The sequence below is a fragment of the Pseudorca crassidens genome, chromosome 10 (genome assembly GCF_039906515.1).
Source record: "Pseudorca crassidens isolate mPseCra1 chromosome 10, mPseCra1.hap1, whole genome shotgun sequence".
In the NCBI taxonomy this organism is placed as follows: Eukaryota; Metazoa; Chordata; class Mammalia; order Artiodactyla; family Delphinidae; genus Pseudorca; species Pseudorca crassidens.
Window position 1 is genome coordinate 33,860,300 of NC_090305.1, and position 11,570 is coordinate 33,871,869.

The 11,570-nt window shown below is 57.5% G+C and overlaps 1 protein-coding gene across 1 annotated transcript; it reads left to right on the plus strand.

Annotated features, from left to right (window-relative positions):
* Positions 1 to 362: 362 nt before the first annotated feature.
* On the plus strand, positions 363 to 8,930 carry PGC (progastricsin). Its single transcript, XM_067755829.1, has 9 exons — positions 363 to 421; positions 2,337 to 2,487; positions 2,894 to 3,011; positions 3,974 to 4,092; positions 4,728 to 4,927; positions 6,197 to 6,319; positions 6,878 to 7,025; positions 7,810 to 7,908; positions 8,641 to 8,930. Exons 1-9 carry the CDS (start codon positions 363 to 365, stop codon positions 8,794 to 8,796), a joined length of 1,173 nt encoding a protein of 390 aa, XP_067611930.1. The 3' UTR covers positions 8,797 to 8,930.
* The last annotated feature ends 2,640 nt before the right edge of the window (positions 8,931 to 11,570 follow it).

An 11,570-nucleotide genomic window follows, 5' to 3' on the forward strand; every position in this document is an offset into this window, starting at 1 on the left:
TCACCCTAAAAGGCTTACCTCACACCTCTGGTTCCTGCACAAGAAGTCATATTTGCCAATCCATCTCACGGCAACTTTGATTTCTTATCGTTCGCACCTCCTGGCCTCCACTGCTTGTACTGAAAAGTCAATAAGATGAAAAGTCCTTTGCAGCCACCCTCACAAGGGAAAACACACAGAAATAACTGATACGTGGAGCCCAGGGTATGACGGGGATTGAGGTCATGCTGGTGCAGGGCAGGGAGGCAGGGGCTGGGCTCGGTCCTCGGGGTATAAAGGAGGAAGGAGTGTTCAGGTCTTCACTCCACTGACGCCACAACTCTGAGCTGCTTCTCTACTGTGGCCAGCTGGGAATCGGCATCATGAAGTGGATGGTGGTGGCTCTGGTCTGCCTCCAGACCTTGGAGGCGGCCGTGATCAAGTGAGTCTGGGGCCTGGCTGCTGGGGCAGCCTTTTTATTTTTAAATGAACTACCATAGACTGGATGGCTTATAAGCAACAAAAATTTATTTCTCCAAGTTCTAGAGGCTAGGAAGTCCAAGATCAAGGTGCCTGTAGATTTGGTGTCTGGCGAGAATCTGCTTCCTAGTTCATAGACCCCCATCTTTTTGCTATCCTCACATGTTGGAAGGGACAAGGAAGCTCTGTGTATGATCTGCCTCTGCTCTGGGACTTCTGGACAGGGAAGGCTCCCTGAATCGGTGTAGGACAGGACTCAGCGGTGGGAGGAGATATGGCCTCTGCTTTCAGGGAACTTCCAGTCAAAGGGAGAAGCCCCATCTCTTCCCCCACTGATGAGAAAAGATGGATAGGAAACAGGGAGAATAAGGGTGACCATCACCCAAGCAGGTGCTGAACGGCCGGTACAATTATTTCTAGATAGGGAGACGTTTGCTAGCATTTTCCTTAAGGCCCCCAATTGATTTGGTAGATGCCAAAATCATCTAAGCAGAAACACCCGTCATGTAATCTCTACACGCGGAGGTGTCAGGGGATAGGGAACGAGGCGGCACAGCTCACAGGACATCAGGAGGACTCCCGGCCCGCCACTCTGCTTGCTATTCTACCACTAAAGAGTGATTTTTTTGGCGAAGAGATGGCTCCTCTCAGAAACTTCTTTGAATATGCAAATTCTGTAACTGTGATGGGGCGCAGTCAGCCATCAGCCTTCATGGCTCCAGGTGAATGGGTTTAGCTGAGAATTTCTGGACGCTGAAGGGTCTTGGGGGAATGGGGAAGAGATGGGGAAAGAAGTGAAAGCAGCAGGAATTCTGGAGCCTGGAACAAGGCCTGGGTGGACCCGCAGAGACCCCTAGGCAATGGCGGCAAGGAGGTCTGCGAAGGCATGGGCAGAAACCCATAATTCAGTACATACAGTTCCAGAGCTGATTTGGGCTCTGGACCAACCAGGCCAACCTCCCCACTGTCCCGGCATCCTGAGAGGAGCGTGACTGATCCAGGCCAGACAAGTCGCTGCAGGGGCAGAACTAGGACCCTGTCTTCTGAGTCCCCAGTCTAGTGCCCTTCCCCTGGTCCTGTGCTCTGTCACAGCCAACCGGCACCAGGTCCCTGACAGCCACTGTACCAGAGGACTTTCTTTGGGGTGAACTTTGCCATCTATGAAACTTTTATTTTATTTTATTGGCCACATTGTGCAGCATGTGGGATCTTAGTTCCCTGACCAGGGATTGAACCCGCTCCCACTGCAGTGGAAGTGCGGAGTGTTAACCACTGGATGCCAGGGAAGTCCCTCTGAAACCTTTTTTAAAAATGCACAAATTGGGAATTCCCTGGCAGTCCAGTGGTTAAGGACTCCGCGCTTTCACTGCTGAGGGCGCGGGTTCAATCCCTGGTCAGGGAACTAAGATCCCGCAAGCCACGCGGCACAGCCAAAACAACAAAAACAGAACAAAAATGTACAAATCCTACAAAGGGTAATGTCTGAAGTTCCTCTCCCCTGCCTGGGAAAGTGTTTATGGGATATCTGAGAGTGGAGGACCAGGGTGGGATGAGGACCCATGAGATGGGGTGGGGGCATGCATGGGTGAAGTCAGTTGTTTTCTGAATCTCAGAGCAAGTCCTGAGAAGAGTTTTGAAAGAAAGAGAAAGAGAGAGGAAGAAAAGGAGAGGCAGAGGGAGAAAAAGCCAGAGAGAACCAGAGATTGAGACAGAGATGGAGAAAGAGGGAGACACACAGACACGTACAAGCCGCAGACACCGGGGGACAGAGCGGCAGGGAGCCTGAGGCAAACAGAGATGGAGAGAGAGAGAGATTGGGATATTAGAGCCTCTGTAGGAAAGAGGGAGGTCCTGCCCTGACCCCAGCCCTTCCGCAGAGTCCCCGTGAAGAAATTAAAGTCCATCCGTGAGACCATGAAAGAGAAGGGGATACTGGAGGACTTCCTGAGGACCCACAAGTACGACCCCGCCCAGAGGTACCACTTCAGTGACTTCAGCGTGGCCTCCGAGCCCATGGACTACATGGACGTGAGTCCTGACCCTCCCCGGGGCTCCCCATCTCCCTGCTGCCAAAGGCCAGGCCTGGGCTGTGAGCTGCGCCCTTCCTCTCTGCACCCTCCCACCCGGCCCCCGGGGCCTGCCCCCATCTCTCAGACCTGCCAGCCCAGAGACTTCATTGGCGGGCAGAGCACTCAGGGGCCCCTGCTGACCTAGCAGCTGAGTCCACAGAGACCTTTGCAGCTGCCCCGGGTGGGCTTGGACCGAAGGTCTGTGGGTTCTGGGCGAGCGTGGAGGGCAGGCTCAGGCCCCTGCTTCTGGTGCAGGCTGTGGGGCTGGTCACTCTGTCACTCTGTCCGTGGAGGAGGCTGGGCCTGATGGTCCCTGGATCCCGCCAGAGCTAACAGCCCGTCCATGTCCCCCGTCTCCCACCCAGGCTGCCTACTTTGGTGAGATCAGCATCGGGACCCCACCACAGAACTTCCTGGTCCTTTTTGATACTGGCTCCTCCAACCTGTGGGTGCCCTCTGTCTACTGCCAGAGCCAGGCCTGCAGTGAGTGCTAGGTTGGGCAGGGGAGGGCGGTTGGCAGGGCAGGGCACTGACACCCTCTGGGGAAGGGCCGCACTTCATAAAGATTGCTGGGGAGAGCTGCAGTCCCGGAGAGGACCAGGGACCTGTCCAGGGTCATGTGGCACATGCCCAAGCCAGAGGGAAGAAGCTGGCCATGGAGCTGGGTGGCCCCTCTGCTTTCCCTGCTCACCAATACATATCCCTTCACCTACTCCAGCCCAGCCCAGCCCACTCCACTCCGTTCTGTTTGCTCTGGGCAATGCCATTCCATCCCACTCCACTGTACAACACTCTTTCTATGCTACTCCACCCCACGGTTTACTAAGTTCTTACTGAGTATCTCAAGGGACACGGGAGAAGGATATAGATGTGGTCCCCTCCCTGTAGTTGTATTTGGGGACAGGAGATATTCACTTCCTAGGGCTGCCTTGGTCCCTACCAAAGCCTTGGGGTTTGGGTCTTGACGCCTCTAGTCCAGAAGGTCCCTCATTGGCTCCATCCTAGGCTATCTCAGGATCCTGGCGTGGCCAGCTTCTGCTCGGGGTGAGGTGAGGGTCAGGGAATGCACAGATGCCCTGGAGGTTCATTCACTCCTTCATCCGATGAGTAATTTCTCAGCACTCGCCATGTGTCAGGAGATCTGCTGGGGGTCAGGGAGATGAATAGATTCTATATAACCTGCCCATAGGGAGGTCACCATCCTAGGGCATCTCAAGGTTCTGTAGGTCAGAGGGGGCTTTGGAATCGAGGCTGGCCAGTTCTTGTGGGTCTTCCAATGCCAGGAATGTCAGCTGGCCACCCCCTGACTCAGTGGCCGGTGGGGGGTGGGGCGTGGGAGGAGTGCTGAGTCCCCAGGATGTGAGCCCAGGCTGGGAGACAGGTGGGCAGTCCGGCAGGCCTGAGAGTGGGCCAGCCTGACTTCCCGAATTTTCCTTCCCTTGCAGCCAGCCACACCCGCTTCAACCCCAGCCTGTCCTCCACCTACTCCACCAATGGGCAGACCTTCTCCCTGCAGTACGGCAGCGGCAGCCTCACCGGCTTCTTCGGCTATGACACTCTGACAGTGAGTGATACTGCCGGCTGCCCCCGTGCCCACACCCAGATGTGGGGAAGGTAGTCCGGGGCTGTGAGCTGGATTCTAACCTCAAAGTCCTCACAGTCTGATGGGGAGACTTAGATGGAGGCCCTGAAAAATATGGGAAACACCTACTGCTCTACCGTACAGGCCAGAAAATCAGTACAATAAAGGCTCATCCAGGGACTTCCCTGGTGGTCCAGCGGTTAAGACTCTACACTTCCACTGTAGGGGGCACGGGTTTGATTCCTGGTCGGGGAACTAAGAATCCGCATGCCACAAGGCGCAGGCAAAAAAAAAAAAAAAAAGCTCACCCATTCACTCATTGAACCCTCACTGCGGGCCATCATGTGCCAGGCACCGAGGGCACCACAATGGTTGGGGTGACCTGGTCCTTAAGGAACTTAAAGCCTCGGGAAGAAGAAGGTTGGGGTGGGGAATGCTGCAGCGGTCGGGGATGGCTTCTTGGAAGAGAAAGTGGCTTTTGCAAACCTGACAAGAAGAGAGGCAGCAGAAGCAAAGGAGGGATGAAGAACAGACCCTTGAGGGGTCTGAGGAGGGGGAGCCTGGGGGAGGTGGGTGGAGATACACTTGTCATCTCCCATCCTCTCTTTCCCCTCCAGGTCCAGGGCATCAAGGTCCCCAACCAGGAGTTCGGCCTGAGTGAGAAAGAGCCGGGGACCAATTTCCTCTATGCGAAGTTCGATGGCATCATGGGCATGGCCTACCCTGCCCTGTCCATGGGCGGGGCCCGCACCGCCCTGCAGGGCATGCTGCAGGAGGGCGCCCTCACCAGCCCAGTCTTTAGCTTCTACCTCGGCAGGTAAGGAACCACCTGGCGGTCCCCAGCTCCCAGCCCATTGCCCCCGTGGCCCTGGGTGGCTGAGGGTCAACACTTTGGGATTTGAAGGCCTCCCAGCAGGCATATCTGGCAGGGCCTTTCCTCCTGGGCTTCTGACTCTTCCTCCTCCCCTCCCCAACCCCTGCATCTGTCCCTGCCCACTCGGCCTCTTCTTTGTATTCCTTGGCCACGACAGTGTCTCTCCTTCCTCCGGCTGAGCTCTTCTTTGAGCATTGCTACTGCTTTCTCCATACCTCTTGGGCTTACCTCCTGCCCAGAGCCCCAGTTAGCTCATTTCCTTCTGACCAAATGTTTTCTACCTGGACACCTCTTTTGTGTAGAAATCTATTGCTTCATCTCCTTTGATCTATTGTTCTAGCCAGGTCCTGGAGTCTTCTGGACTAGGTCCACCATGAACTCCTAACAAGTTGTTATTCTTACCACAAACACGAGCCAACTCAGTGATTTATGTGGATGGGCCCTGGTGCCAGGCAGTAGGAGGGGTGGGGGTGGGGGCGTCGCCTGGGGTGGACTTTCTTTCCTCTCCAGAATTAGACAACTACCTTCTAGAGATAGTCAATATCTACTCTCTGGGGCTTAGTCATCTGAATCTTTCAACCACATTATCCTGTTACGTCGGTTGCTGGCCTCTGTTTACAAGTACTCTGAGTTTAGCCCGTAGGAGCTCTGCCCAGTTCCACACTCAGGTTCGTCTTCTGTCTAACAGGGGAGGCCCTGCCCTCCCCTCCACCTGGGCCCTACCTCCCTCCGATCCCAGCAGAAAAATAACAAGCTGGGCCCGGGTCAGGCTCCCGTGGACACGCTCCACCAGCAGCACAAAGTGAAAGGGAATGGAGAACGTGGTGTGTGGCAGGGTGGGGGGCCAGACGACCAGAGGCTTCCCCAGAGGCAGCGCTTGGTGGAGCACCTGGGAGCCTGAGGCACTGGGAAGTCTGAGCTCCAGGCCGGGGGTGGGGGGGGGGGTTGGACACAGCCTCTTCCCTCAGGGAGCCCCATTCCGAGGGGAGACGCGGCCCCGCCCTCAGGGAGCCCTGGTCTGAGTGGAGACACAACCGTTCCTCAGGGAGCCCCGGTCTGAGGAGAGACGCCGCCCCATCCTCAGGGAGCCCCCGTCTGAGGGGAGACACAGCCGTTCCTCAGGGAGCCCCAGTGTGGAGCCAGGGCAGGACCTCTGTTTTCCTGCCTTTTCCACAGCCACTGCCTGACTCACTTTTGCTTTGCGTCCTGCAGCCAGCAGGGCTCTCAGGATGGGGGAGCAGTCATCTTCGGAGGTGTGGACAGCAGCCTGTACACGGGGCAGATCTACTGGGCCCCCGTCACCCAGGAGCTGTACTGGCAGATTGGCATTGAGGAGTGAGTCTGTGGTGGGCCCTGGGGGTGTGGGTACTTCCTCAGAGCAGGCTCTGAGGCACTTCATGTCACACGGGTACTGCCGGGTGGCGGGGGGACAGAGGACCCCAGAGACCTGCGCCTGCAAAGCCACAGCTGCCCTCAGCTGGGGTTTCAAGGCCCAGGTCGGCCTGGAGAAGGAGGGTGGGGTGGGGACAACATAGGAAGGGGCAGGACTGGGAATCCCAGACATTTTGGACCCTGTAGTCCAACCCTAGGGGCTTAGACATTAGAAAACTGGGGTGTGTGAGGGGGAGGGACTATTTTGCTCAAAGTACTTACAATGAATCAGTAACCCTGGCCTTCAGTGTTTCTAGAACCATCCTTGGAACTCTTTAGAAAGAGATTCCAAGGCCATTTAGGTGGCCTTTGACAGACTTTGGTATGAGGCAGGAGGATGGCTGGATTGACCTGTGCAGGGCCCTTATCTTCTGGAGGTGCACCTTGATTCTGTGGTTGCAGCTATCCCCTAGCTGCCCTGAGCTGGGAGGTGCTGAGGCCGCCCATCTCCTCACCGTTCAGGTTCCTCATTGGTGACCAGGCCACGGGCTGGTGCTCCCAGGGCTGCCAGGCCGTCGTGGACACTGGCACGTCTCTGCTCACCGTGCCCCAGCAGTTCGTGAGCTCCCTTCTGCAGGCCACAGGGGCCGAGGAGAACGAGTATGGACAGGTGCGTGTGGCGGAGGTGTGCCCCTTCCCTGGGGGAGGCCAGCCAGGGGGCATTTGTGGTTTTTCCTGGGAGCACAGGAATAGCTTGATTCTTGGCCTCCGTGCTTCTCGCCGCCCCCAGGCACTGGAGGTGGGGGCCCCAGGATGACTGGGGCTGGGAGCTGGCTGGGGGCCCGAAGGCTGATCCAGGGGAGCCAGATGCTTGTGCTAAAAGGGTGTGGGGAGGTCACTACTAGGCAGAATTTCCTCTGAGCTTCGGCCCCTTAGCGGAAACAGGTTACACACCTGCCGGGCTTTGCAGTAAGAGGAAAACAACTAGACTGTGCTGTCAAGCCCATGAGTGACAAGGGATAACCCTTCAGTCCACAGCTCCCTCACCTCCACAGGGCCATGCTCTCTGCCCCGTGCCCCCTCCTGAGCCCACCAAAGGGTTTGCCTAATTAATGCATTCCCACTAACTTTGGTGGACTGATGGGCCATGCTTTCTACAGACCTGCGTGTTTTAAAAGGACACTTGCAGAGAAAGGGGTGTAGATTTAATCTCTCTCATGGGGAAAATTCAAGCAAGAGTCATGTTTGGGGGTGAGAAAGATGCTCAGGTCCCCCCAGATCCCACCCTCTGCACGTGAGTCCTCATGTGTAACACGAGCGGTATTGGTGTTGCAGCCTCCAGTCCCAAAGCAGGCTTGGGGCTCAGGCCCGGGTCCTGAGGGGCTGAGGCGATGGGGTTGGCAGGTCCTCTCAGGGGGGAGATGAGGCATCCCGGGCCCTGTTCCTCTCTGCAGTTTCTCGTGGACTGTAACAGCATCCAGAGCCTGCCCACCCTCACGTTCATCATAAACGGTGTGCAGTTCCCTCTGTCACCCGCTTCCTACATCCTCAATGTAAGTCCTGGCCCCTGCATCGGGAGGGTGGGGGATGGGGGATGGGGGTGAGGGGTGGGAGGAAGGGGTGGGTAGCCAGAAACGCTGGGTCTCCTTACCTCGCGCCATTTCCTGATGCCTTGCAGCATTGATTTCTTTTCCCCATCCATTGATTCTAAACCCCCGTCTCTGGAACGCGGCTATGAAAGAGCAGAGTGCCACCTATTATTAGTGATTATTATTAATTAGAGGGGAGGGGCGCTGGCTCTTTGTTGATCACTTATGAGAGTCAGCCCCTGAGTGAAGCACTTTGTCTACATTTCCCTGATTACTCGTCACAACATTCAATGAGCGAGATACTGATTCTATTTTACAAACAAAAACTTGGAGGTTCAGAGAGTTAAGTAACTGGCCCAAGGCCACAGAGCTAGTCAGGGTGAAGCTAAGCTTTGAACCCAAGTTGGTCTGGTTCCAAGACTTTACCGCCAGGCTGACCTGCTCCAAATCAGGAACAGGAGGGAGTCAAGGAGACCCTGCAGAGGGAGGCCTTTTGCAGCCTGCCCTCGGCCACGCCAGAATCCCCCACCAGCCCGACTCTGGCTCTGGAGGCTCAGTTGGCCTGTGAGCCCTCAAGGGCAGAAACTTCGGCTCACCTGTTTCTGCATCTGTGCTGCTGGCCTGGGGCTCTGGGCCGAGCAGTGCCCCGTCACTGTGTGAGCGGATGAATGAGTGTTGCCCTTCTGTGTTGTGCAGTACGACGACAGCTTTTGCACGCTGGGGGTCGAGCCCACCTACTTGCCCTCCCAGAATGGCCAGCCCCTGTGGATCCTTGGGGACGTCTTCCTCAGGTCCTACTACTCCGTCTATGACTTGGGCAACAACAGGGTGGGCTTTGCCACCGCCGTCTAGACTCAGCGCCTGGACGCCCAGGCTCCCTTCTCCCTCTGGGCCTCCCAGGCTACAGGGGGTTCTCTCTGCATTTCCTCTCTGCATGTAGCCTCCCTTCTCTGGACTCTGGACTTTCTCTAACAATAAATCTTTCTTCTCCATATCGACCAGCCTGTTGTTTCTAGAGGGCAGTTGTGGCCTGTAAGGCAGCCCCTGGTCTCAGACAATGGGGACAATGAGAGTCAGGGGCAGATTTGCCTCTGCTGCACCATGTTCTGCCTGAGTTTCTAGGAGGTTTGCAGTGGGTCACTGAGAACCTAAGAGAAATAGGGGACAGGGTAGGGCTTGGGGGTGGGCCCTGCATCCCTCAAAGCTTGGAGTCTGTTCACAGCTTCTCTCTGGAGAGGGAAGACTGTGGTAGTGGCATGGAAGCAGGACATTCCTTTGTAATGGGCAATCCAAAATGCTCTGCTGACCTAATTTACCAAACTACCACCAGAGTGACCCCACACATGTGCACTAGCAGTGTGACTAGGGGTCCAATGTATCCTAAATCTAGCCTCTTCCTCCTTATCTGTGATCAAGTTCCACTAGGAGCTTTCAGAGTAAGGCTGGATGCCGGTACACACTTGTAACAGTCACGGATCCTTTAGGGAGAGATCACCCGATGCCACCAGAACCTAGTAGGTTCCAGGAGGGCTCCAGAAGATCTGGGCTGAGTTAAGCCTATCATATTTTAACCCAGACCCCTATGTCCCAGGGCTTGTCTTTAAAGAAGGGCTGGCTCTCAACCATGGACAAGAGGGATAGCTATTTGAATCACATGAAAATCAAACCCATTTGTTCTAACCAACTGAGCAAGAGGTCTTGTCCTTCTGGACTTCATTCCTGTCCACCATAGGACCCTCCCAGCAAAAAACCCGAAACCTGGTGGGGGTGGGGGAGGGACACGGTATGGGGAGGGGGAGGAGGAGGAGGAGGAAAAGGCAAAGAATGATAGCTCAGCACCCTGTAACTTCCAGCAGGGGAAGGTGACACGAAAGAGGTCAGGAAATTTCTGTCCAGCAACATGGCAGCGGGGGGTACCTGCAAGCTCGGCTGATGAGGTCTAGGTGGGGAGGGGGTATATATAAATGGAGAATTCACAATTAGGGGGGAGGTGGGCTCTATTTTATAGTCATATTTCCTTTACCATGCTGACCAACCTTGTCCCTTATGCTCAAGATCCAGGTCTGGTACCCCACTCCAAACCAGGAGGGAAACTGAGGTTTGACACAGAGGGGTTTCTATGGCAACAGCACACCATCTGGGACCCTACATCTTTCCTAGACTCCAGGAAAGCCAGCCCGCTGCAAGTCTCTCCTTGGGGTCAGATAGGCCACAGGGTGTATTGTGGTGATCTGTGTGGTTCGGACATCACTTACTGAAAAGAGAAAACTTGCAAAAGGGGTAGAAACGAAGTGGAACGAAGTTTCCAAATTAAACGCCAAGTCCCTATACAGGCCTGAACTCACAGAGCGGGACTACAAATCCCGGCATGCCTAGCCGAGCTGCAGGGAGGACTACGCTTCCCAGCGGGCTCCGCGGCAGGCCGACGTGGGGCGGAGTCGGGCGGGGCGGGGCCGCGGGGTAGGGTGCTGCCCTCTGCCGGGCGCGGCGGGAAGTGAGTGCGGAGTGACAGCAAGAGCCCCGGCGCCGGGCGCGGGGCTCGGTGACAGCGGAGGCGGCGGCCGCCGGCTGGACGTAGGGAGCGGCGGCGGCGCCGACGGCAGAAGGAAGGGCGGACAGGGGCGGGCCTCCCTGGTGGCGCGGAGCCTGAGGAGCCCGGGAGGGGGTGGCCGGCACAGCTCTCGGGCCGGACACCTGAACTTGGGACAAGTTGCCGGAGCCGCGGGGCGCGGGCGGCGGACGGATTGACCTTCATAGTTAGGTGAGCAGCGCTGGGGGGCAAGGGGTGCGCGGAGGGCCCGGAACCCTCGACCCAGGCTCCCCTGCTCCGACCCAGTGGGTCCGGGAGACAGGTGGGTGGGTGGGGGTGTCGACTGGAAAGGGGAGCGAGACCGTGTGCGCCGCGCTGCCACCCGCCCCGCTGTCCGTCTAGCCCGGGACGCCCGGCGAATGGCCGGGGCGGCGCTGCCCGCGGAGCCTGGGAGCCCCTTCAGCCCCTCCCTTCGGGCCACGGCCGGGGGGCGGCTTCTCTGCGACCTTATGTAACCAGGCGGGAGGGGCCGTGGCGGGCACGGGCCTTCCCGGCCCGGGAGCTGGGAGTCGAAGGGGCGGGAGACGTGGGAGTGAACTTGCAAGAAGTTTGAGGGCGTGTGGGCCCGGCGCCCACTTCTTCTCCACCGGACGCGGCTGGGGCGGGTGGCACAGGGGAGGGCGCCGGAGGTAGGGGAGGTGTGCGGGGGCCGAGTCCGGCCGGGCCAGGCCCTGCCTGGATGGTCCGGGGGAATGGGAGGGCCGGAGCGGCGCCACGCCCCGGGGGCCGGGCTGCTGGAAGCTGAGGCGGGGGCGGGTGGAAGTACCATCCCTCCCTCCCTTCCCGTCCCTTCCTCCCCCTCGGCCTCTTGAAGAAGCCGCCTCTGCCAGAGTCCCCCGGTATCCCTGAGCGCAGTCTTTTTCTCCCCCTTGCATTATTCCACGACCTTAGGGAATCCCAACCCCAGAGCTCACCCACTGCACGCCCCTCTTTCTACCTTCCCTGGAGCTCCCAACCATCTGCCCGCCCCCTGAGTATCCCCCTTCTTCTCGGTCCCGAATCCCGGAAAACACGCCTCCTTCCCCCCGATTCCCTG

Excerpts from the sequence above, each read along its gene's own strand:
- PGC (XM_067755829.1), top strand. The coding sequence starts at position 363 with ATGAAGTGGATGGTGGTGGCTCTGGTCTGCCTCCAGACCTTGGAGGCG. Across the intron at positions 3,012-3,973 it reads CTGCCAGAGCCAGGCCTGCA|CCAGCCACACCCGCTTCAAC; the intron begins GTGAGTGCTAGG and ends CTTCCCTTGCAG. Across the intron at positions 6,320-6,877 it reads TGGCAGATTGGCATTGAGGA|GTTCCTCATTGGTGACCAGG; the intron begins GTGAGTCTGTGG and ends CTCACCGTTCAG.